The sequence below is a fragment of the Homarus americanus genome, unplaced genomic scaffold (genome assembly GCF_018991925.1).
Source record: "Homarus americanus isolate GMGI-L3 unplaced genomic scaffold, GMGI_Hamer_2.0 scaffold23518, whole genome shotgun sequence".
Taxonomy (NCBI): domain Eukaryota; kingdom Metazoa; phylum Arthropoda; class Malacostraca; order Decapoda; family Nephropidae; genus Homarus; species Homarus americanus.
Window position 1 is genome coordinate 301,042 of NW_024745451.1, and position 25,348 is coordinate 326,389.

Below are 25,348 nucleotides of genomic sequence, written 5' to 3' on the forward strand. Positions count from 1 at the left end.
ATCCTTATTTCTTGTAGGTCGGGCCTGGAAGGAAGGAAAGAAGGAAGAAAAGGAAGGAAGTAAAAGAAGGAGCTACATAGAGGAGAAGGAATATGTGGTGTAGGAGTACAGTCTCAGCCAGCCTCCTACTTCCCCTCCACTGCCGTCACTTCCTCTTCCTCCTCTGAAGTAAACATAAGTGCTATATACTCGTCCTAGTCAAACCACCCACCCATATACCCATCCAACCTTACACACACACATCATTCCCCCCTCCCATACCCTCACACCACCTACCACCAATTAGTAAACAGTGGATATTTTCTCCCTTCCCTCTGTAAGTAAACAAACAAGGTCATCGTCACCCCCCCACCCCCGTGAGATAAACACCGTATCCCCTGCTCCCCGGTCTCTGGGTATTATACACGTTAATTTCAGTGATAGTAAAATACCCCTTTGACCCCCCTCCAGGTAAACACGTTTGCCCTCCAGCACCTGTAATGGTAAACACATGATATTAATAAGAGATAGCACACGATCGTCTCTTCCCCCCTTAGTAAACCTACCGTCCCTGCCCTTAGTAAACACACGTCCCCTACTTATAGTAAACACACGTCTCCTCTCCCCCCTTAGTAAACACACGTCTCCCTGCCCTTAGTAAACACGTCCCTGCCCTTAGTAAACACGTCCCCTAACATAGTAAACCACACGTCTCCTCTCCCCTTAGTAAACTTACGTCTCCTGCCTGCAAAAGTAAACACACGTCTCCTCTCCCCCCTTAGTAAACCTGCGTCTCCTCTCCCCTTAGTAAACACACGTCTCCTCTCTATAGTAAACACATCCCCTGCCCCTTAGTAAGCTTTACGTCCCTGCCTCTTAGTAAAGACACCGTCGCCTGTCCCTTAATGTACACACACGTCCCTGCTAACAAGTAAACACACACGTCCCTGTCCCTTTGTAGAAGCACACGTCCCTGCCCCTTAAAAATAAACACACACGTCCCCTCTTAGTAAGACACGTCTCTGCCCCTTAATGAAACACAGAATTACTCTCCATTAATCCTTTCCCAACAGAGTTGACACCTGTCTCATATCACCCCTTATTAAATAATCAGTCCCCCCTCCACACCTAAGCTGCTGCCACGTAAGGCTTCCCTCCCTCCCGAGTCGTAAGTCTGTTATCAGTAGATAGTAGAGGTGTTAGTACCGACGGCCTTATCGTTACTACTACTGATAAGCTGGAATAAGACGGAGCTGGGTACTTCCTCTGTCCTCGCGCGCGCGCACACATTTCACACACACTCATTCAGTCGTCTTGTACACCACCACCACCCAGAAGACGATCTACCCTCCTCCTCCCCCACCCCCACACTCCCACAGTTAACGTTTACGAGTGTATACTGTTATAGAAGAAGGTAGGAGGAAGTGAGTCAATACCTCCTGCTCCTTCACTGGATAATTGTGGAGACCTTAGCAAGACACATCGTCAACCTGGGAGATTGAGGCCGACGGTAACTGTGTTGACCCGGGAAGCCAAGCCTCAGGGGTGTGTGTGTGTGTGGGACCTCTGACCCGGTCCTGTACCACGGTGTAACTTAACGAGCTACCTGTCTGTCTGCCTACCTGTCTGTCTACCTACCTGCCTGCCTGGTGGCCCCCGGTGAGAGCCAGTCACCAGCATGGCCAGATGATGACACACAATACCGTCCTTAGTATTTCAACCCCATGTGATGACACCACTATGAAGAGTTGACCTCGTGTCTCCCCCATCCCCCACCCCTGTTCCCTCCAGCACCCGCGCCACCACACTGGTCAAGGTGTGGATCTCGTAGGCGTGGGCAGCGTGTGGGCGTGTAGTGGCTTTGAGACCCGGTGAGGGGCGTGGTGTCCGGTGTTTGTACTGTGTTAGGTAAGCGCTGGGTCGCGTCATGGACCTCAAGATGCTGCACAAGAGCTCCACCTTCAGTTCCTTCACCTCCGGCACGGCCAAGATCGGCTCTTGGTTCAGTCACATCGGCGACCGACGGCGGAAGACCTCGGCTAATTCCGTCCTCAAGACCTCCAAGTCCCTCCAGCTAGGTGAGTTCATATGTCTTTCTTAAAGTCTGGACCTCCAGCTGGGTGAGACAGCCCTGATCTCCAAGGCCCTCCAGGTGTGTGAGTGTTTCCTCTTTGATCTCCAAGGCCCTCCAGGTATGTGAGTGTTTTCTCTTTGATCTCCAAGGCCCTCCAGGTATGTGAGTGGTTTCTCTTTGATCTCCAAGGCCCTCCAGGTATGTGATGAGTGTTTCCTCTTCGATCTCCAAGACTCTCCAGGTATATAAACTCCTGCCATCATTTTGTCATCTCTATGTAATAATTAATAGTGTGTGTGTGTGTGTGTGTGTGTGTGTGTGTGTGTGTGTGTGTGTGTGTGTGTGTGTGTGTGTGTGTGTGTGTGTGTGTGTGTGTGTGTGTGTGTGTGTGTGTGTGTGTGTGTGTGTGTGTGTGTGTGTGTGTGTGTGTGTGTGTGTGTGTGTGTGTGTGTGTGTGTGTGTGTGTGTGTGTGTGTGTGTGTGTGTGTGTGTGTGTGTGTGTGTGTGTGTGTGTGTTGTGTGTGTGTGTGTGTGTGTGTGTGTGTGTGTGTGTGTGTGTCACCCTCACACTCTTCTCTACCGTCGTTTTAAGAGCCACTTTGGTTACTGTTGGTTGAATAGTGTGCGTTCATGAGGACTGATGATATGAAGGCTTACCCAAGGATTGCCTGTGAGTCTCTCTCTCTCTCTCTCTCTCTCTCTCTCTCTCTCATTCCTACTCCACTTACAGAAGGAAGGTAAGTTGCGATGGGATTACCTGAAGATTAACCACCACCCACCACTGCACCACCTCCACCTCCACACCACCCTACCACCTCCCATCCCACCACCCACCCCATCCCAATATATGGGACAGGGTAGGATGTCTAGTGCCTGTACCGACAGACAATAACTAACCCATGACACAACCCTAACACACTATTAGCTTAGCTAGGCGGTCAGTCCGCCCTCTCTTACCTCCTCCTAAATTTCTTCAATTTCTGAACTAAAACTTCCTTCCCCCACCTCTAATCTTCCTTCATTCCTCCTTTCTCTACACAATAAAAAAATATCCCACCACCCACCCCACCCCATCCCACCCCACCCCACCCCACCTCACCCCACCCCACCTCACCCCACCCCACCTCACCCCACCCCACCCCACCCCAGTAGTAGTAGTAGTGATGGTGGGTGTGTGGTGGTAGTGATGGTGGGTGTGTGGTAGTGATGGTGGTTGAGTGGTAGTGATGGTGGTGATGGTAGGTGTGTGGTGGTAGTGATGGTAGGTGTGTAGTGGTAGTGATGGTGGGTGTGTGGTAGTAGTGGTAGTGATGGTGGGTGTGTGGTAGTAGTGGTAGTGATGGTGGGTGTGTGGTGGTAGTGATGAGCCCAGGTGTGTGTGGTGGTGGTAGTGATGGTGGGTGTGTGGTGGTGATGGTGGGTGTGTGGTAGTGATGGTGGGTGTGTGGTGTGGTAGTGATGGTAGGTGTGTGGTAGTGGTGAGTAGTGGTGATGGGTGTGTGGTAGTAGTGGTAGTGATGGTGGGTGTGTGGTGTGTGATGGTGGTGTGTGGTGGTGGTGTGGTGATGGTGGGTGTGTGTGGTGGTGGGTGTGTGGTGGTGGTGATGGTGGGTGTGTGGTGGTGGTGGTGGTGATGGGTGTGTGGTGGTGGTGATGGTGGGTGTGTGGTGTGGTGGTGATGGTAGGTGTGTGTTGGTGTGGTGATGGGTGTGTGGTGGTAGTGATGGTGGGGTGTGTGGTGGTGGTGTGAAGTGGTGATGGGTGTGTGGGTGGTAGTGATGGTAGGTGTGTGAGAGAGGTAGTGGTGATGGGTGTGTGGTGGTAGTGATGGTGGGTGTGGTGGTAGTGATGGTAGGTGTGTGGTGGTGGTGAGTAGTGGTGATGGTGGGTGTGTGGTGGTAGTGATGGTAGGTGTGTGGTAGGTGTGTGGTAGTGGTGGTAGTGGTGATGGGTGTGTGGTGGTAGTGATGGTGGGTGTGTGGTAGTGGTGATGGTGGGTGTGTGGTGGTAGTGATGGTAGGTGTGTGGTAGGTGTGTGGTAGTGGTGGTAGTGGTGATGGGTGTGTGGTGGTAGTGATGGTGGGTGTGTGGTGGTTGATCTAGGAAGAGACGGTGTTGGTAGCCGTGTTGTTGTGGTGAACGAGAGAAAATGTAATGACAGGCTTGTGATTGTGGTATAGCCTCTTACGGTGGTTGAAAGACGGTGGTGGTGGTGGTAGGCGTGTTTCTGTGATTGTGGTTAGTGTGGGAGAGAGATGTTGATGGCAGTTATATACAATGGTGATGGTTGAGTGGTGGTGTGGGTGATGGATGTGGGAGTGTGTGGTGTTGGATGATGGTTGATGATGTGGTAGTGATTGTTGTAGATGGGAAGGTATTGGTAGGTGTGTGGTGGTAGGTGCTGGGTGATTCTTGGAGGAGAGAAGATAATGGTAGACGTGTGGTGGTTGTGGTGGTAGAGGCGTGGTAACAAAAACACCCTCACTCCACCACACCCTCACTCCACCACACCCCCACTCCACCACACCATATACCCCACGCCATTCCCCTCTGCCCCCCACACCTCACGCCTCACACAGTGCTAGTTTATTGGGCACACATCCTTACATCCGGTAGTGGGGTTGTGGGCGGTAATAGCTGGATTATGATAGTAACAAGAAATACAATGAGAGAGAGAGACCTTGATGGTAATGTATAGGTGTTGAGAAAATGGCGCCAGTAAAGGTGTGGTTGATGGAACTTATCATGACAGCGGGGCGGGGGTGAGGCAGAGACAGGGGCGGGGCATGGGGCGAGTTAGGAAGACTAGTACAAGGGACAAGGTAACAGTACAAGGGACAAGGTAACAGTACAAGGGACAAGGTAACAGTACAAGGGATAGGTTATTTGTCTACTAAGAGGATCATCTTCACCGAGTACTACTTCCCCCTACCGTTATCTGCATCGTCTCACCTCTTAAAAGTTCCATATTGTTTAAATCTTTTCAATAATCTTCAAGTTAATCTTCAATAAAAAAAAACAATGTATTTTTATATTATATTTCTCTATTGTTAGAAAATTATATGTGGTATTTTCTGGTCCATTTGTTTTATTTTAAGCAGGATGAGTTGAGGGATTGTTTATTTTACTAAGTAGAATTGAGTTGAGGATTGTTTATTTTAAAATGGGATGGAGTTGAGGGATTGTTTGTTTTAAGCAGGATGAGTTGAGTTGTTTTGTGCAAGTAGGATAGGTTGAGGATTGTTTATTTTAAGTAGGATGAGTTGAGGATTGTTTATTTTAAGTAGGATGAGTTGAGGATTGTTTATTTTAAGTAGGGTGAGTTGAGGATTGTTTATTTTAAGTAGGATGAGTTGAGGATTGTTTATTTTAAGCAGGATGAGTTGAGGATTGTTTATTTTAAGTAGGATGAGTTGAGGATTGTTTATTTTAAGCAGGGTGAGTTGAGGATTATTCATTTTAAGCAGGATGAGTTGAGGATTGTTTATTTTAAGCTGGGTGAGTTGAGGATTGTTTATTTTAAGTAGGATGAGTTGAGGATTGTTTATTTTAAGCAGGATGAGTTGAGGATTGTTTATTTTAAGCTGGGTGAGTTGAGGATTGTTTATTTTAAGCTGGGTGAGTTGAGGATTGTTTATTTTAAGCAGGATGATTTGAGGATTGTTTATTTTAAGTAGGGTGAGTTGAGGATTGTTTATTTTAAGCAGGATGAGTTGAGGATTGTTTATTTTAAGCAGGATGAGTTGAGGATTGTTTATTTTAAGTAGGATGAGTTGAGGATTGTTTATTTTAAGCAGGATGAGTTGAGGATTGTTTATTTTAAGCAGGATGAGTTGAGGATTGTTTATTTTAAGCAGGATGAGTTGAGGATTGTTTATTTTAAGCAGGATGAGTTGAGGATTGTTTATTTTAAGCAGGATGAGTTGAGGATTGTTTATTTTAAGCAGGATGAGTTGAGGATTTTATTAATTAGTCAATGTTTTGTTTTTTCCAGGTAAGACGCGAAGAGTGTTGGTGGTGACGGCTGTACTGAATGATGGTAGTAAGTGTTGGTTTATCAGTATTTCAACCTATATAACACTAGTGCCGAATACAGGTGTTAATGGTAGTGGTGATAGCAGTATTTATCTCGGCATCACTCACCCATTCATTTATTCACTCGTTCGCCTGTTCTCTCTCATTCACTCACTCATTAACTCACTCACTCTCTCCTCGACTATCTTTAAAGGACCATAAGAATGAAGAAAATTATTGTAATCTAAGTTTAATTAGTCCATACTATAGGCAGCCATCTTTATACCCTTCCCTTATCATTCATATATAGTTATTTCACTTTTTCTATAACTATCTTGTCTATATTCGAAGCTTCCCAATGACCTCGTATTAATGACTGTTTAATGACTTGTTCTATTCATCCACAGTTGTTTATTTTCTGACCTATTTTGACCTAATTCTCGCCTAAATCACTTTTTTTTTATATCTCTGTTTCGACTCGTTGTTACCTGTTCGCTCTTAATTACAGGTGTAGTGGTGTTGTTATTGTCATTAGTTCAGGTAGATTAATTTACTTTTATGTGAGGTATATAGATCGTGGCTTCCAGATCTCCGTCTTGTTGTTGTTGATGATTTTGTTGATGTTGATGATGATATTGATGATAATGATGTTGTTGATAATTTTGTTGATGTTTTTGTTGTTGTTGTTGATGATGTTGATGATAATGATGATGTTGATAATTTTGTTGATGTTTTTGTTGTTGTTGTTGATGATGATGATGTTGATGATAATGATGTTGTTGATAATTTTGTTGATGTTTTTGTTGTTGTTGATGTTGATGATAATGATGTTGATGATAATGATGTTGTTGATAATTTTGTTGATGTTTTTGTTGTTGATGATGATGATGATGATGTTGTTGTAGTGCATTGTCCCCACTTGTTGACGTGTAGATGTTGTAGGTAGGTAGACATTTTCCCTGGTACCCTGTAGTTGTTGAAACCCCCTGACATCAACAGCAGTCACCTGGGCGGTTTATTGCAGGTGAACAGTTTGAGGCAGGTTAATGAAACAGGTGTGAAGCCCAAAGGTGAGGAGGGGCTTTAGGGGTGGGGGTGAGTGGTGGTGGGGGGAGGGGGGGTGGGAGGGGGTGTTGAGTTGTTAGTTTGGTAATTTTACAACCCTGATATAAGAGGGTTGTTTATAAATACTCCCAGGCGAGGGGTCATGTATACTCTGGTTGAATATACATGTGTGTATGATGGTCGTGTATATGTAGCGGTATGTATACATGGTAGATATATTTATTGAATATTCATATACTCACATACTGATGAGTATATCTTATGTATCAGTGATATACTTTGATGATATGTTTGTTGTGATGGGTTATAGTTATACACAGCGGTAAATATACTCGTACATATTCATATATGCTGTATGTATATATACGGTATATATAAAGATTGAGAAGAGATTATGATGTGAGGTGTGAGAGCCCCGCCAGGTGTGTGTGTGTGTGTGTGTGTGTGTGTGTGCGCCACGTTGAGCCGGTGCCTACTGTTACCTGTGATTGGATCAGCTGTGTGTGTGTGGCTTGTCGAGGTGAGAACCTTAGCTGTGAAAGGCAATGGGAGTTGAGGCGAGAAGTCCAGCTGTAGTGGTGTGTAGGTCTTCATTGTTGAAAACCGAGAGAGAGACTGTGCGGAGACATCGCCCCTGTATTACCTGTAAAAGATGATCCCGACAATTTTTTTTCTCTGTTGTAAGATCAGACAACAATAAGGTGAAAAATACACAGTTACAAAATAAATAAGAGATAAGAAGCAATACTCCCCCCCGACAAAAAAAACAAATCCCCAAAACAAAACATTCCCAACAAAAAAAAAAAAATCCTCGTCCCCCAAATTCCCCTGACACACAAGAAATTTCCCCAGACATAATAAGCTCCCCCCCCTCCACTCCCCAATAAAATAATAAATGAATAAAAACAAATCTCCCCAAGCACAAAAATAAAAGTTACTGACATTGATGTTGTTAAATGTTGATGCGTGGCTGACAGGTGTAGCGCCGGCCAGATGTTGACAGCAATCGTCCTGTTGACTTTGTTACCTGCAGTACGTTCAGCAAATGAAAAGATAATCGAACCCTCCCCTATCCACCTCACTTAACCTCCTCTCCCCACTCCTTTCCCCTCCCCCTCTCCACCCTCCTCTCCCTCTCTCCCGCCCTTACCTCCACCCCCCCGAGCCATTACCCCTTTTTCCCCTTATCCACCGCCCTCCTCTCCTCGCTCACTCCCCTTTCTTCTTCCTCCACCCTTCCCCTATTCTCCTCTCTTTTCTCCCCCCTTCCCCTCTCCCCTTGCCCCTCTCCTCCCCCCTTACCCCTCCTCCCTACCCACCCCTCTCTTACCCCTCTTCTCCCTACCTCACCCCACGAGAAGTGAATACAGTCCAAATTGCTGGCCGATGAATCCATGAATTTTGATCCGTCGGCAAGACTTATGGGTTTTTTGACGCATTTTCGTGGTGGGAATGGAGGAGAGGGAAAGAGGAGGGAGAAGGCTTAGTATTACCCTGTACTCCAAAATTTGTGTGGTGGGGCGGAGGGAAAAGAATTTATCTGGTGATTTCGTTTACAGGTCAGAAGTGCCTACAGCCGTGCGGGTACGTGGGGAGGGGTGGGGTGGGGTGGGGAGGTGGGGAAGGGAAACGGTGAGGTGGGGAAGGGTAGGGGTGAGAGGGGAGGTGGGGAAGGGAAACGGTGAGGTGGGGAAGGGTAGGGGTGAGAGGGGAGGTGGGGAAGAGAAGCGGTGAGGTAGGGAAGGGGTGGGGAAGGGAAGGTGAGATTTGTATTAGTATGGCTCACCTTGGGAGAGTCTTGTGGAGTATTGTCATAAGATGATGGTGGTTGTGTGTGTTTGTTTATCTTTTTACCAACAACAACAACAACAACAGTAATAACTATAACACACACACACACACACACACACACATTACCATAACATGTATCTAACACGCCACCACTCACCACTCACCACCATCACCACCACACACTAACCACCTCCAGTTTAGTGCATTGTGATCTTAATAAAGCTAATACTAATATGCTAAAGTGCCTCTGTGATGGTGACCTGAGCAGAGAACCTCAGTGAGAGAGAGAGAGAGAGAGAGAGAGAGAGAGAGAGCCGCGGGGTGTGTGTGGGATACTGCAGGGAGGTCAACTTCTAACCTTTGCTTCCTCTCCTCCCCCTCTTCCTTCCTCCTCCTCTTCCTCTTCCCCGTTTTCCTCCTCCTTCCTACTCCTCTTCCTCCTTCCTACTCGTCTTCCTCCCTCCTACTCCTCTTCCTTCTTCTCCTCCTCCTCCCTCCTCTTCCTTCCTTCCTCCTCTTCCTCCCTCCTCTTCCTCCTCCTTCCCTCCTCTTCCTCCTTCCTACTCGTCTTCCTCCCTCCTACTCCTCTTCCTTCTTCTCCTCCTCCTCCCTCCTCTTCCTTCCTCCTCCTCCTCTTCCTCCCTCCTCTTCCTCCCCTCCCTCCCCCTCCTCTCCTCCTTCCTTCTCTCGTAGACCTTTTCTATCGCCATGACCTCTGACTTTAGCATCAAGGTGATCATTGTGGCTCTCTCTCTCTCTCTCTCTCTCTCTCTCTCTCTCTCTCTGGGTGATCAGCTGTGATTAAAAGACTTAATTATTCTGCCACTTGGGGCGGTAAACACAATTAGGCTTCCTTGTTGGTGAAGTTGTCACCTAGAGGGAGGGGGGAAGGTAAGGGAGAGAAGGTAAGGTAAGGGAGAGAAGGGAGGAAGGGAGGGAAGGAAAAGTGATGAAAGGGGAGAAATGGAGGGAGGAGGGAAAGGAGAGGGGTGGTAAGAGAGACAGGGGGGTAATTTTGTTATTTTGTGGCTAAATAACTGGATGGCTTCACTTGATACAGCTTTTGTTAACTGTGAAGCCTTTTGTGTTGCGACTTATTTTTTTTTTAACTTGCGGGTGATAGACTGTTGTTAATTTGTTAGTGTTGCTATTATTATATTGTTTAGCTGTCTATTGAAGGTTTCGGTGTTGTGATTGGCTGGTGAATTGTCCACTCAGGCGCCTTAGTTTACCTCATCATGCGTGGTGATTGGCTGGCGAATAATATCCTATCTGGTGCCTGCTTTTCGTTATTGATTTTGTGTGTGTGTGGGTTATGCTTTTGTTATTGGTCGTGATAAACGGCTTTTGTATCCCGGTCACACACCTTTTGTTTGTCGCTTCTGGGAGCTTCAATTACCGGCGCTGGGGATATACAGGTGTGTACATGGGAACAGTGGGTGTACATGGGAGCAAAGGGTGCACATGGGAGTAGGTGTGAACATGGGTGCAGAGTTGTACATGAGAGTAGGGTTATCCATAAGAGTAGATGTGTACATGGGAGCAGGTATGTACATGAGAGTAGATGTGTACATGAGAGTAGATGTGTACATGAGCTGGGGTGTACATGAGAGTAGATGTGTTGAGAGTGTAAAAGTGACAGGTGTGTACAGAGTAGATACAGAGCAGATGTTTATAGTGTAGAAACTAGCAGGTGTGTAGTATCAAAACAGTATATACTACCAGGTGTGGAGTATTAGAACTACTAGCAGGTGTGGAGTATCAAAGCAGTACTAACAGGTGTGTTTGCGTCACTAGCTAATCACTATTGATGGTTGGGTCATCGGCTGAAGGTATGAGTGATGGATGGTTCCCGGAATAGAGGAAGAGAGGGGAGGGGAGGAGGAGAGGGGGGGAGGAAGGGTGGGTTACACGTGACGTCACAGATCAGCTGATGTTTGTTTACAGTCGGTGGTTGGGATCAGCTGGGCCGCTCGCCGTCAACCTCACCACCAGCCACCATACTCTACCAACCCCCCCTCAACTACTTCACTGTTATTCACTTCGTCGAGTGTTCAGTCATAACAGGGAAGAGTCGAGTGAACAAATGAACAATAACACGATGAATAACATGAGTAATTCTTAAATGGCTCTCCTCTCCCGTCCTCTCTGTTACTGGAAACTTTGTAACCCAGCAGACCCGCCGCCATATTGTATTGAATTACTAACTGTCTAATTTTATTTATAGTTGGACTTTTTTTTTTAGAGAGAGAGAGAGAGAGAGAGAGAGAGAGAGAGAGAGAGAGAGAGAGATACACAGAAAAGGGAGAAATATAGACACAGAAACAGACGGACGGAGAGAAAGAGGAAGAGATACAGAGACAGACGGAGAGGAAGAGATACAGAGAGAGAGAGAGATACAGATAGCCAGAGAAATACAGAGATACAGACAGATAGAAAGAGCACAGACAGACACAGGGAGAGGTTTAGACAGACAGAAAGATAAAGACAGACAGAGAAAAATACAGACAGACAAACAGAGATTAAGACAGACAGAAAAATACAGACAGAGATTAAGATAGACAGATTGACACAGACAGACAGACACGTACACAGAGAATAACAGCTTTTTTCCCCATTGGTCAGGATAAACTCTCGCCTACAGATGAAAAATGATGGAGGGGTGAGGACTACTAGTGGTGTGGTGCTGGTGTGTGGTACAAGACCTGTGGTGTGGTGCTTTGGTGTGTGGTACAAGACCTGTGGTGTGGTGCTGGTGTGTGGTACAAGACCTGTGGTGTGGTCTAGTGTGGTACAAGACCCCATGGTGTGGTACAAGACCTGTGGTATGGTCTGGTGTGTGGTACAAGACATGGTGTGGTCCTAGTGTGTGGTACAAGACCCATGGTGTGGTACCACTGAGACCTGTGGTGTGGTCCTGGTGTGTGGTACAAGACCCATGGTGTGGTCCCTAGTGTGTATTTAAGACCTGTGGTGTGGTCTTGGTGTGTGGTACACGACCCCATGGTGTGGTACAAGACCCGCTGGGTGTGGTCCTGGTGTGTGGTACAAGCCCTGGTGTGGTCCTGGTGTGTGTGGTACCAAGACCCTTAAGGTGTGGTGCTGGTGTGTTATACATTACCATGGTGTGGTCCTGGTGTGTGGTACAAGACCCATGGTGTGGTCCTGGTGTGTGGTACAAGCCCTGTGGTGTGGTCTGGTGTGTGGTACAGCCATGGTGTGGTGCAGTGTGTGTGCAGGGCCATGGTGTGGTCCTGTGTGTGGTACAAGCCCTGTGGTGTGGTCCACCAGACCCAGGTGTGGTTACAGTGTGTTACAAGACCCTTGGTGTGCAAGTCCTGGTGTGGCTGAAACCCTGTGGTGTGGTCCTGGTGTGTAGTACAAGACCCATGGTGTATTAGTCCTGGTGTGTGGTACAAGCCCTGTGGGTGTGGTCCTGGTGTGGTACAGACCCATGGTGTGGTCTGGTGTGGTACAAGCCTGGTGTGGTCTGGTGTGGTACAAGACCCATGGTGTGGTGCTGGTGTGTGTTACAAGCCCTGTGGTGTGGTCTGATGTGGTACAAGATATGGTGTGGTGCTGGTGTGTGGTACAAGCCCTGTGGTGTGGTCCTGGTGTGTGGTACACGACCCATGGTGTGGTACAAGACCTGTGGTGTGGTCCTGGTGTGTGGTACAAGACCCATGGTGTGGTCCTGGGTGTGGTACACGACCCATGGTGTGTGGTACACGACCCATGGTGTGGTACAAGACCTGTGGTGTGGTCCTGGTGTGTGGTACAAGACCCATGGTGTGGTCCTGGGTGTGGTACACGACCCATGGTGTGGTCCTGGGTGTGGTAAGAGATACTTGCACACGCTCGACCTCGACTTGGTGGAGGAGGAAGAGGAGCCGATGATACAATATGAAGAAGGCGAGGGCGAGGCGGCGGCGGGGGTGGGGCGGGGGCAGAAGGGAGCCAGCAACGCCCCACGTATCAACTATTGTTATTGTTCTCTATAATGTAGGTGAGGTGAGGTCAGGTCAGGCACTCTCTCACCTCACCACCCCACTGCCTATTTACACCCCTGGCTATCGATCCTTCAGGTGTTGGGTCTGCGGTGTTGGCCTGGCTCCTGTTGGTGAGGGTGGAGAAGTTGGTGAGGGAGGAGATGGGGTTAAGGGTGAAGGATGGGTGGTCAGGGAAGTTCTGGTGGTGAGGGTGGAGGTGGTGGTGAGGATGGAGGTGGTGGTGGTGAGGGTAAAGAAGTTAGTGAGGGAGGAAATGGTGGTAAGGGAGAAGGTGATGGCGAGGAAGGTTTTACATAGTGCAGATATACAAACAATAGTCATAGTGCAGTGATCCATTATTTCGTAAGAATCATATTGGAACCTAGATTAGATTAGATTGCCCCCGAGGGGGCTAGTTTATTGGGCACCCCCTTGTCATCCTGTGCTAGGTGAAGCGCAGAAGCGTTTACAGCGCCCATCTGGGAAGCATGCGGAGTTCATGCTTGCCTTTATGACTCGTGCATTAAGGGCGTAAAAGCCTGAAGGGTCATGGGTTTTGTCAGCAAGTTACATAAAGTGACAGAATGATGAGTGTGTGGGGGGAAATTCCCGGTACAATTTATCTGTTTATGGCAAAGCGTGGCAGGTCCCTAATAATGTCAAGTGCCAGGCCATAGGCATTGACAGTATTGAGGGACATACCGTTTAGTGTGATTGTGATGGCGTGTACGTCGGTAGTGTCGGCTTCAAGGGGGACGTCGAGAGGTTGGTAGGGGACATCCTTCTTGGCGTAGATACGTAGTCCACTAGCATGTCCGCAGGGTGGTCAATTGATGTGGAGAACTGGAGTGGATGGGCCCCAGGTGCTGGTGGGGGACGGGGAGCCGGGGGTGGTGTCCTCGGGTCCATGAGCAGGCGCGGCTTTCGGTGGGTGGACGGGGGCAGCCGGGCACACCGGGGCAGGCTCGGTACCTGACCTGACCTAACCTCTGACTAATGGTGTTGTAACCTAATAGCACTGCGAGATGAAGTTACGTGAGTACACAGACACCCCTGGGAATGGTTAGTGATAGAGTGATGTTGTGTCGTAACGTTACCCTAATGATGAGTAGTTAGTGATTGGGTGGTAAGGTGGTGATGTGTCGTAACCTTACCCTAATGATGAGTAGTTAGTGATTGGGTGGTAAGGTGGTGATGTGTCGTAACCTTACCCTAATGATGAGTAGTTAGTGATTGGGTGGTAAGGTGGTGATGTGTTGTAACCTTACCCTAATGATGAGTAGTTAGTGATTGGGTGGTAAGGTGGTGATGTGTCGTAACCTCACCCTAATGATGAGTAGTTAGTGATTGGGTGGTAAGGTGGTGATGTGTCGTAACCTCACCCTAATGATGAGTAGTTAGTGATTGGGTGGTAAGGTGGTGATGTGTCGTAACCTTACCTAATGATGAGAAGTTAGTGATTGGTGGTAAGGTGATGCTGTCGTAACCTTACCCCTAATGATGAGTAGTTAGTGATTGGGTGGTAAGGTGGTGATGTGTCGTAACCTCACCCTAATGATGAGTAGTTAGTGATTGGGTGGTAAGGTGGTGATGTGTCGTAACCTCACCCTAATGATGAGTAGTTAGTGATTGGGTGGTAAGGTGATGCTCTGTCGTAACCTTACCCTAATGATCAAACAGTTACCGGATACTACTATTGTAAGGTGATGCTGTGCGGTAACCTTACACCACCGTATAGGGGTAGTAGTGTGGTGTGAGGGTGTGACAAGGAGAGACAGACACAGACAGACAGCTAAAGACACAGACAGACAGGCAGACACACAAACGCAAAAGACAGACAGACAGATAGACAAAGAAAAGAGAGGGAGAAAAGTCAGACAAATAAATGAAGATAGAAAAGAGAGAGAGAGGGGCACACACACACACCAGCCTATTAAACACTACCATAACACCATCCTCTACCACACCACTACCATAACACCATCTCTACCACACCACTACCACCACACCATCCTCTACCACACCACTACCATAACACCATCCTCTACCACACCACTACCATAACACCATCCTCTACCACACCACTACCATAACACCATCCTCTACCACACCACTACCACATAACACCATCCTCTACCACACCACTATAACACCATCCTCTACTACACCACTACCATAACACCATCCTCTACCACCACTACCATAACACCATCCTCTACCACACCACCACCATAAACACCATCCCTCTACTACACCACTACCATAACACCATCCTCTACCACACCACTACTAACACCATCCTCCTACTACACCACTACCATAACACCATCCTCACTACACCACTACCATAACACCATCCTCCTACTACACCACTACCATAACACCATCCTCTACTACACCACTACCATAACACCATCCTCTACCACTACCATAACACCATCCTCTACCACACCACTACCATAACACCATCCTCTACTCACACCACTACCACTACACCATCCTCTACTACACCACTACCATAACACCATCCCTACTACACCACTACCATAACACCATCCTCTACTACACCACTACCATAACACCATCCTCTACTACACCTACATAACACCATCCCCTCTACACCACTACCATAACACCATCCCTCTACCACACCACTACCATAACACCATCCTCTACCACACCACTACCATAACACCATCCTCTACTACACCACTACCACAACACCATCCTCTACTACACCACTACCATAACACCATCCTCTACTACACACCACTACCATAACACCATCTCTACTACCACTACCATAACACCATCCTCTACTACACCACTACCATAACACCATCTCTACTACACCACTACCATAACACCATCCTCTACCACACCACTACCATAACACCATCCTCTACCACACCACTACCATAACACCATCCTCTACCCACCACTACCATAACACCATCCTCTACTACACCACTACCATAACACCATCCTCTACTACACCACTACCATAACACCATCCTCTACTACCACTACCAACACCATCCTCTACTACCACCACCATAACACCATCCTCTACTACACCACTACCATAACACCATCCTCTACCACACCACTACCATAACACCATCCTCTACTACACCACTACCATAACACCATCCTCTACCACACCACTACCATAACACCATCCTCTACCACACCACTACCATAACACCATCCTCTACTACACCACTACCATAACACCATCCTCTACTACACCACTACCATAACACCATCCTCTACTACACCACTACCATAACACCATCCTCTACTACACCACTACCATAACACCATTCTCTACCACACCACTACCATAACACCATCCTCTACTGCACCACTACCATAACACCATCCTCTACTACACCACTACCATAACACCATCCTCTACCACACCACTACCATAACACCATCCTCTACTACACCACTACCATAACACCATCCTCTACCACACCACTACCATAACACCATCCTGTACCACACCACTACCATAACACCATCCTCTACTACACCACTACCATAACACCATCCTCTACCACACCACTACCATAACACCATCCTCTACCACACCACTACCATAACACCATATACTGTACTATACCCTTACGAGGACTGTTTAGTGGCGCATCACACGACACAGACCCAGTATCTCTCGTGAAGGCTTTGAGGCCGAGAGAGTAGTGTAGTCAAGAGGAGTCGGGTTGAGGTGCGTGATAGCAACTGGCTGGGTGAACATAATGCCATGAACAAGAACATTATAGCAGTGTAATTTCAACGTCATTATAGGGACAGTGGCAGAAGCAGTAGTAGGAACAGCAGGAACACGTGAAATAGCTGTAGTAGAAGGAGGAGCTGTAGCAGTAGTAGGAACAACAGGAACACGTGAAACAGCTGTAGCAGGAGGAGGAACAGCAGGAACACGTAAAACAGCTGTAGCAGGAGTAGGAACAGCAGGAACACGTGAACCAGCTGTAGCAGGAGTAGGAACAGAAGGAACACGTAAAACAGCTGTAGCAGGAGTAGGAACAGCAGGAACACGTAAAACAGCTATAGCAGGAGTAGGAACAGCAGGAACACGTAAAACAGCTGTAGCAGGAGTAGGAACAGCAGGAACACGTAGAACAGCTGTAGTAGGAGTAGGAACAGCAGGAACACGTCAAACAGCTGTAGCAGGAGTAGGAACAGCAGGAACACGTCAAACAGCTGTAGCAGGAGTAGGAGCTGTAGCAGGAGTAGGAACAGCAGGAACACGTCAAACAGCTGTAGCAGGAGTAGGAGCTGTAGCAGGAGTAGGAACAGCAGGAACACGTCAAACAGCTGTAGCAGGAGTAGGAGCTGTAGCAGGAGTAGGAACAGCAGGAACACGTCAAACAGCTGTAGCAGGAGTAGACTGTAGCAGTGAGTAGGAACAGCAGGAAACGTCAACAGCGTAGCAGGAGTAGGAGCAGAAGAGGAGTAGGAAACAGGAACACATCGCCAAACAGCTGTAGCAGGAGTAGGAACAGCAGGAACACGTAAAACAGCTATAGCAGGAGTAGGAACAGCAGGAACACGTAAAACAGCTGTAGCAGGAGTAGGAACAGCAGGAACACGTAGAACAGCTGTAGTAGGAGTAGGAACAGCAGGAACACGTCAAACAGCTGTAGCAGGAGTAGGAACAGCAGGAACACGTCAAACAGCTGTAGCAGGAGTAGGAGCTGTAGCAGGAGTAGGAACAGCAGGAACACGTCAAACAGCTGTAGCAGGAGTAGGAGCTGTAGCAGGAGTAGGAACAGCAGGAACACGTCAAACAGCTGTAGCAGGAGTAGGAACAGACTCTTGTTAATGTTATTGCCTTCACTAATGGTACTTGTGCTGGTGGCTGTGCTTGCTTGCTGTCTGTTCCTGTCAGTCTTGTTTCTGGTATTTACTGGTCAGGGCAAGGCAGGGCAGGGCAGGGCAGGGCAGGGAAAGAATAGGTTCTCACGAGTGTCACTAATGGTGTTGGGAAGAATGTCACCCTTCAACCTCCATTCAATGTGTTTATTATTATTATTATTATTATTATTATTATTTTTATTATTATTATTATTATTATTATTATTATTATTTTGGCGTTCTCGTTCACTCGCATTATTCAGTGAGTAGCCTTGATATTCTTTTGTACCGTACACTCCCTCACCTCCTTGGTCCGTATGTTGGAACGTCGGCTGAGAATGATGAATGACACCTACTCCACCATCTACATCGCCTCCTACTACTTAACCTCCTACACCAACTCCTATCGTCCACCATCTACTCCTGCTCCTCCTCCTCCATAACCACCGTACTCAAGCAATTAAACCATCGTCTACTCCAGGGTTAAGAGGGCGTGTTTCAGCCACCCGTCACATTAATAAAGACTCACCTAAGGCTCTCAAAGTCTTAATGAATCCCTCCCTCCCTCCCTCCCTCCCCTAAAGTTTATTTTCCCGATCAGCGCCGAGTGTGATGATGAATTCTCAGTCAGTCAAATTTCTCTCTCGATCATGCTCGAGGTTTGTATCATCACTTTAAACAAACCAGTTCAAATTCTACCACAATCTAAAATAACTTAAGGAGGTAATGCCGTGTTATACTTGATAAACAACTCAACCACTCTCACCAATCAATAACAAAATAACTCGTCTTCGAATTATCTCTCTCTCTCTTCTACTACTGCGTACAAGTCAATCCCACCCCACTCCCCACCCCACCTCACTCCCACTCCACTCCACTCCCACCTCGACCTCACCTCACCTCAGTTCTGCAATCCACCCGACCTCACCCAACTCCACCCCTTTCCACCCACCTCAACCGGCCTCACCTCACCCCCACCCCACCTTCCATGCGTTTTTTTTTTTGTAATCAGGTAATTCACATATACACCGTAAATATACCTGGTTAGTTCAGGTGTACAGTATATTGTCAAACTCCTATACTGTACCAAACTCTCTATATAACTTGCACGTAACATAGTATTTTGTCTGTGTGTGTGTGTGAGTTTATAGATTCAGCAATATATATAAATATTTTCCGTGTCAGTGCAAATTGTTAGCCTGTACATTACTGCATATTGGGAGTGGTTTTGGCCATTAGTTTGATGTGGATGTTGTAACTTGGGTCAGTGAGGAGTCTGCATAACCGGTTTCCTAATATAAATTGAGGTGTTAATGTCGCCTTTAAAAGTATTCAGTAACATTGGTAAAAGTGTTGAAGTGTTGTTGTATATTAGTTTTTTTGCTGCGTTGCATAAATGTGTTGCAGAGATTGTGCAGGTGTTGAGGTTGGGGAGGGGGTGTTGTTTTGATGTAAGATGATGCAATGTTTTGTATGACTGACTGGTGGATGTGGTTGTTGTGTTATGCTGTGTTTACGTTTCTGTCTCCTTCCCCTTCCTCTTACCCTCCCTCTCCGTCATTACACACCAGTGTTTGTGCTCTCCTTCCCCCTTTCCTTTTCATTATAACCTTGCCCCCCATACCTCCGCCCCCAGTGCCTACATGATCCCTTCCCATTCCCTATCCTTCCTTTCCCATCACATGCAGCCCCCATTTTTCCCTTTCCTCTCGAACCGACATGCTTTCCCCTTTCCCTCCTCTCCTCCCTCCCATCCCTGGTGTTCTCCGTGACATAACACCTTTTAAATCCATTAGTGGCTGTCAGCTGCACCCCGTCTCTCTCTCTCTCATACTTCTCAGAAAAACAAAAACTCAAGTATATTATTTCCTACAATACGTTCCTCTTAGCGCCACCGCTTGCCTCAGCTTAGTGCCCGAGTGCCACTTACCGCCAGGCACCCAGGTAGCTCTTCCTTGCCCTCTCTCACCTCTCACTCACTCACTCTTATTCACTCACACACTTTCACACAAGCTCTTACACACAAGCTTTTACACACACACACACACTTTCACACACACACACTTTCACACACACTCACCTCCACATACTCAAGCCTCACTCTCACGCCTCTCACTGACTGTCACACTCAACTTTGTTTTCTTGTCTACGTGGGGTACTTTCTCCCTTTGCTTAGCTGTGATACTTTCTCTCCTTGTTTGGCTCTGGCACTGCCCTTCCCCATACATAGTTCCTCACCATGTATCTATGACACCCCCCATAACACCCCTCCACGCAACACCCCTCCACGCAACACCCCCTCCACGCAACACCTCCACCACATAACACTCCCCCTCACCCTCACCATATAACACCACTCCTCACCCTCACCATATAACACCACTCCTCACCCCCCTCCACATAACACCCCATCACCCTCCACATAACACCCCCATCACCCTCCACATAACACCCCATCACCCTCCACATAACACCCCATCACCCTCCATATAACACACCCCCATCACCCTCCATGCTAACACTCCCCATCAGCCCTCCACATAACACTCTCCACCCTCCATAACACCCCCATCACCCTCCACATAACACCCCCATCACCTCCACATAACACTCTATCACCTCCATAACATTCTCACCCCACTACCCAACACTCCTCACCTCCTCCATATCACACCCCCTCACCCCTCCCTCACCCCTCCCACCCCCAGCACTCTCTATGGCGCCTCTACCATCGAAGGCCCACGGTCCGTCCATTAGCCTGACGGGATGTGATCATATCTTCAAAAGGGGTTATTTTTCTCCCCGGGCTCATATTAGTTTTTAAGTCTCCCAAAAGATGGCGTTTGTTCTCCTTTCTTTTGTTTTGTTAGTGGAAGATTATTGTATGTTGAGTCTTAAGGGGGTGGGGGAGGGAATCGTGGGTGGGGGGGAGGGAATCGTGGGTGAGGGGGGAGGGAGGAGTCATAACGTGGGTGGGATGGTATATTGAAATAGTGTTGGTGTAGTGGTCGGGTGTACTTGAGTGTGTGTGTGTAGTGGACCTTTGTTGTGATGTGGAGTGGTGTGTATAGTAGGTGGTGTGTGTATTACTTGAGAGTATAGTGGGGTTGTGGTGTGGATGTTGAGTGTATTGGGGTGTGGAGTAGTGTGGGTGTTGTGGTATGGAGAGGCGGGGTGTTGTGTGTGTTACCTGAGTGTATTGGGTTGTGTGGTGATGTAGGTAGGTGGATGTTGTGTCTATTACTTAAGAGTGTACTTGTGAGTGTATCTATCGCGCCTTGGTGTGGTGTGGAGGGTGTGGGTGTCGAGGTTTCTTCTTCTGGTGAGGATTATCTTCTTTCTCTAGTCATTATCATTCTTCTTCGTCCAATTTCATCTTTCTTGTCGGTTCTCATTCGTCTATTGGGGTGTGGAGTAGTGTGGGTGTTGTGGTATGGAGAGGCGGGGTGTTGTGTGTGTTACCTGAGTGTATTGGGTTGTGTGGTGATGTAGGTAGGTGGATGTTGTGTCTATTACTTAAGAGTGTACTTGTGAGTGTATCTATCGCGCCTTGGTGTGGTGTGGAGGGTGTGGGTGTCGAGGTTTCTTCTTCTGGTGAGGATTATCTTCTTTCTCTAGTCATTATCATTCTTCTTCGTCCAATTTCATCTTTCTTGTCGGTTCTCATTCGTCTTTGTCAATTTACTATCCTTTGGGGTCGATTTTGACTACCCCCCCCCAACCCCCCACCCATTTGTTGATTCTCGTTTTCGCTGAGGATTGGAGTTCTTTTGTCGACTTCTTCTCCTTCGTTCTCCCTACGTCGAGTTTCCTCCCAGTTAGTCGATTTTATTAGCCTTTTGTCGACTTGCACTCTCATGTCGACTGTCCTCCCATTTTGTCGATTATCTTCTTTACTGCCGATTTCTATCCTCTTGTCGACTTTTACCCATCACTCTTCCTACGTCGGACTTTCCTCCCAATTTGTCGATTTTTCACGCTTCTTTTGTCACCTGTGCGTCACCCGTATCGACTTTCCATCACTGAGCTATTTGTCACCTCCGTCACTTCAAGTCGACAACAGACACGGCGTAAAGGCTGTTTTGAGTCTAGCGGCGCAGTATTGTCTTCTTCAGCTGATTCTGGCAATACAACGTGAAGAAGAAGAAGAAAGACATCATAAGGGGAGGAATGTTTGGCTGAATCAGAATTGTGTGAGGCAGGGGGGGGGGCGTGGAGGAGGGAACGAAATATACGAGGGTGTTTGCCGCGATGTCTTTGACGGTTATGGCGGTTATGACGGTTATGGCAGTTATGACGGTTACGACGGTGTTGATTCTCCTCTCGTGAAGAATGTTCCCCCGAGGTTGGCAACTCTTCCCAAGGTGATGCTGCGGCCTTGGCATTGGTTTTGTGTTTTTACTTAGCCAGTATTTGTGTATTTTAAAGTTTGTTATTTTCTTAATCTTTCTTAATTTCCATGACAGATGAATGTACACAAGAGGGGAGGAAGAGATAGGGAGAGGGGGAGTTATCCAAAAAGGTTACTATGGTGGTGATGGTGGTGGTTGAGATGTCTTGGAAGAAAAATGGTGGAATTCTTTTAAAGGGGCGAGGAGGAGGAAGGGGGGTGTATGTCTCTGAGTCTATGGTCCGTGTGCTTATCTATGGTGCTATCAACGTCTTCCCTATTTTCTCCTTTATGTATTTTGTGCGTGCTGACTCTTTTACTCTCTCTCTCTCTCTCTCTCTCTCTCTCTCTCTCTCTCTCTCTCTCTCTCTCTCTCTCTCTCTCTCTCTCTCTCTCTCTCTTTGTACCTTATATACTGTATTGTGCTCTCTCTCTCTCTCGTCCTGTATATTGTTATTGTCTCCTCTCTCTCTCTCTCTCTCTCTCTCTCTCTCTCTCTCCATTATCCTTCTATCATCTTCCCTTACATATTCCCCTTTTTCCTTCAGTCTATGTTTCCTTCATTCCTTCCATTTCCTTATCATCATCATCCTTCCCTTTCCTCCTCCTCCCTCCCTCCTCCCCTCCCTCCCTCCCTCCCTCCCTCCCTCCACCTCCCTCCCTCCCTCCTCCCTCCCCTCCTTCCCTCCCTTCCTATCTAACACCGCCCATCCTTCCTCCTTTCCTTCCGTCTTTCGTATCTTCATCTCTCTTTTCCTCCCTTCTTCTCTTCCTTTCTTCAGTCCTTATCTTCCTTCACATCTTCCTCCCTTCCTTCTCGTTTATTCTCCAGCTCAAAAATCCTTGAAAGAAAAGCTACCATATAACTTTTTTTATGAGGTGACAAGTTTTAGTGAACTGGTGGGCGGTGTCCCCCTCCCACCACCCCCTCCTCCACCCCTTCTTCCACCTCCCACCCACCCCTCCTCCACCCCCCTTCTTCCACCCCTCCCCCACCCTCCTCCACCCCCCCCTTCTTCCACCTCCCACCACCCCATGCTTACCCCCTTCCTCCCACCCACCCCCCTCCTCCCTCGTCACCACCCCCTTCCTCGCCTCCCTCTTCACCCCGCTTCCACTAGTCTCTTGGGTTACGCTTCTTTCATTTCTTTCCTCATTTCATTTTTATACTTCTTTCATTTTGTTATATTATTTTTTTCATCGTCCTCAAGGGTTGGGAGATTTATCTGGGTGATTTAATTATTTTTACTCTGGGTTGGGGAGGTTAGGTTAAGTTAGTCCGTTATATCGAAGGTCCGTTAGATGTGAAACCCCCACTTAACGAACTATATAGAGGCATGAAAGTCCGTTATATCGAAGGTACGTTAGGTGTGAAATCCCCCATTTAACGAACTATCTAGAGGCACGAAAGTCCGTTATATTGAGGGTCCGTTATATCGTGGGTCCGTTAGATGTTATACCACCCACATACAAACAGGTATTGATGACAAATATCCCTTATCAATGTGGTGGCGTGATGGAGGCGCCTCGGTCGACCAGGAACCAGGAACAGGCTTATTTATTTACTTGGAGGATATTGAGCAGGATATTCTGGTCTATCGTAAGTGTGTGTGTGTGTGTGTGTGTGTTTGTTTTATATATATCATGGGTGCTTAATAGATGCATTTGATCAGGCCAGAATATTGAGGAAGAAAATCTAGCTTATCGTGTGAGCTGTGGAGAGAGAGGAGGGTGGGTGGAGAGAGGAGGGTGGGTGGAGTGGAGGAGGGTGGGTGGAGGTGAAGGAGGTGGGTGGGAGAGAGGAGGGTGGAGTGGGGAGGGAGGGTGGGTGAGAGGAGATGGGTGGAGTGGGGAGGGGTGGAGGTGGAGGTGGGTGGAGTGAGGATTGGTGGAAAGTTGGTATGGGAATAGTGATTGCAGGTATTAAATTTTTTGTTTCTGGTATAGTAAATGTTTGGGTACTGTATTAAATAGGAGGCTCAAAAGTCTCTTAGAGTGCGAGAGTCTCTGAGAGCGTTAGGTTAGAGTCTTTGAGGGCGCTAAGAGTCTCTGGGAGCGCTTGAGTCTTTGAGGGCGCCAAGAGTCTATAAGAGTGCTATACCCACTAAAGAGTATGAGAGCCTACAAGAGCGCTAAGATTCTAGAGAGCAGTAAGAGTCTTTGAGAGCGCTAAGAGCCCATGAAAGCACAAGAGTCTATATATGTAGGAATCTGGGGCTCTCAACTGTCCGTTTGTTGACCTTTGTGAGTGTTGAAACTCTGGCGGCCCTGCCGACAACAGAGCACGGAGCGCCGGAACCCTACAGGCAATTGAGCACCAAGGGAGGAAGGGCTGGGCGGGGGCTGTTATCGCCCTTATATTTTACAACGCGGATTTACGGACATTTTACCCATTGCTTACTGAGAGGTGTCGATAGGGGTTGTTAAACGTGGCGAGGTGAGAGAGAGAGAGAGAGAGAGAGAGAGAGAGAGAGAGAGAGAGAGAGACAGACACGTTAGCCACTTTCCTCGTGACCGGAGACATGATGAAACACGTTAAACAATCGGTAGTGAACTTGTGTATGCGGTAAAATATTATGTTGTTCATTATACATGGCCTTGTTCGGTCAGTGTTGCATCTTTTGTGAACGTGAATTCATCGTTAAACATGACACACATCGTTAAACACATCTCGTTAAACATGACACGAGTAGTTTGGCCAGGTGACGCTGTTGAGTGCAGTTGTTAATACCTGCGGTGTCATAAAACTTCACCCACTTTGTTTTGCAGTGAAGAAAGACTTTAGCTGTGTGTAATTTGTCATGCAACAGTCCACGCGACCTTAACAATCATGTTGCAGGTATTTGACGTCATGCAACGTGACGACTATTCAATGTTTTCACGTTCTCTTTTAGGTTCAGTGTTGCAGGGTGCTTTGACTGGTGGTACAGAACTCTGACGTCCATTGCAAGGTCACACGTGGTATGGTGCATCATTGCAAAGGTCTTGTTTACGTAATGGTGTACTCTGACGTCATCACACCCATTGAAAGTTATCACGTCCTTAAGTCCAACATTACAAGTTGGTTTTTTTTTTTTTTTTTTTTTTTTTTTTTACATAATTCTGTAGTCTTCACGTCATCACAGCCATTGAAAGTTCACTCGTCTTCTGGTACCTTGC

General features: G+C 47.4%; 1 protein-coding gene across 1 annotated transcript in view; it reads left to right on the forward strand.

Annotated features, from left to right (window-relative positions):
* The first annotated feature begins 1,080 nt into the window (after positions 1 to 1,080).
* Positions 1,081 to 25,348, forward strand: part of LOC121878689 (cyclin-dependent kinase 17-like) — a 100,791-nt gene continuing 76,523 nt past the window's right edge. The window contains exon 1 of the mRNA XM_042385039.1: positions 1,081 to 2,057. Coding sequence (XP_042240973.1) covers positions 1,907 to 2,057 — 151 coding nt within the window. The 5' untranslated portion in view covers positions 1,081 to 1,906. The remainder of the gene's footprint in view (positions 2,058 to 25,348) is intronic.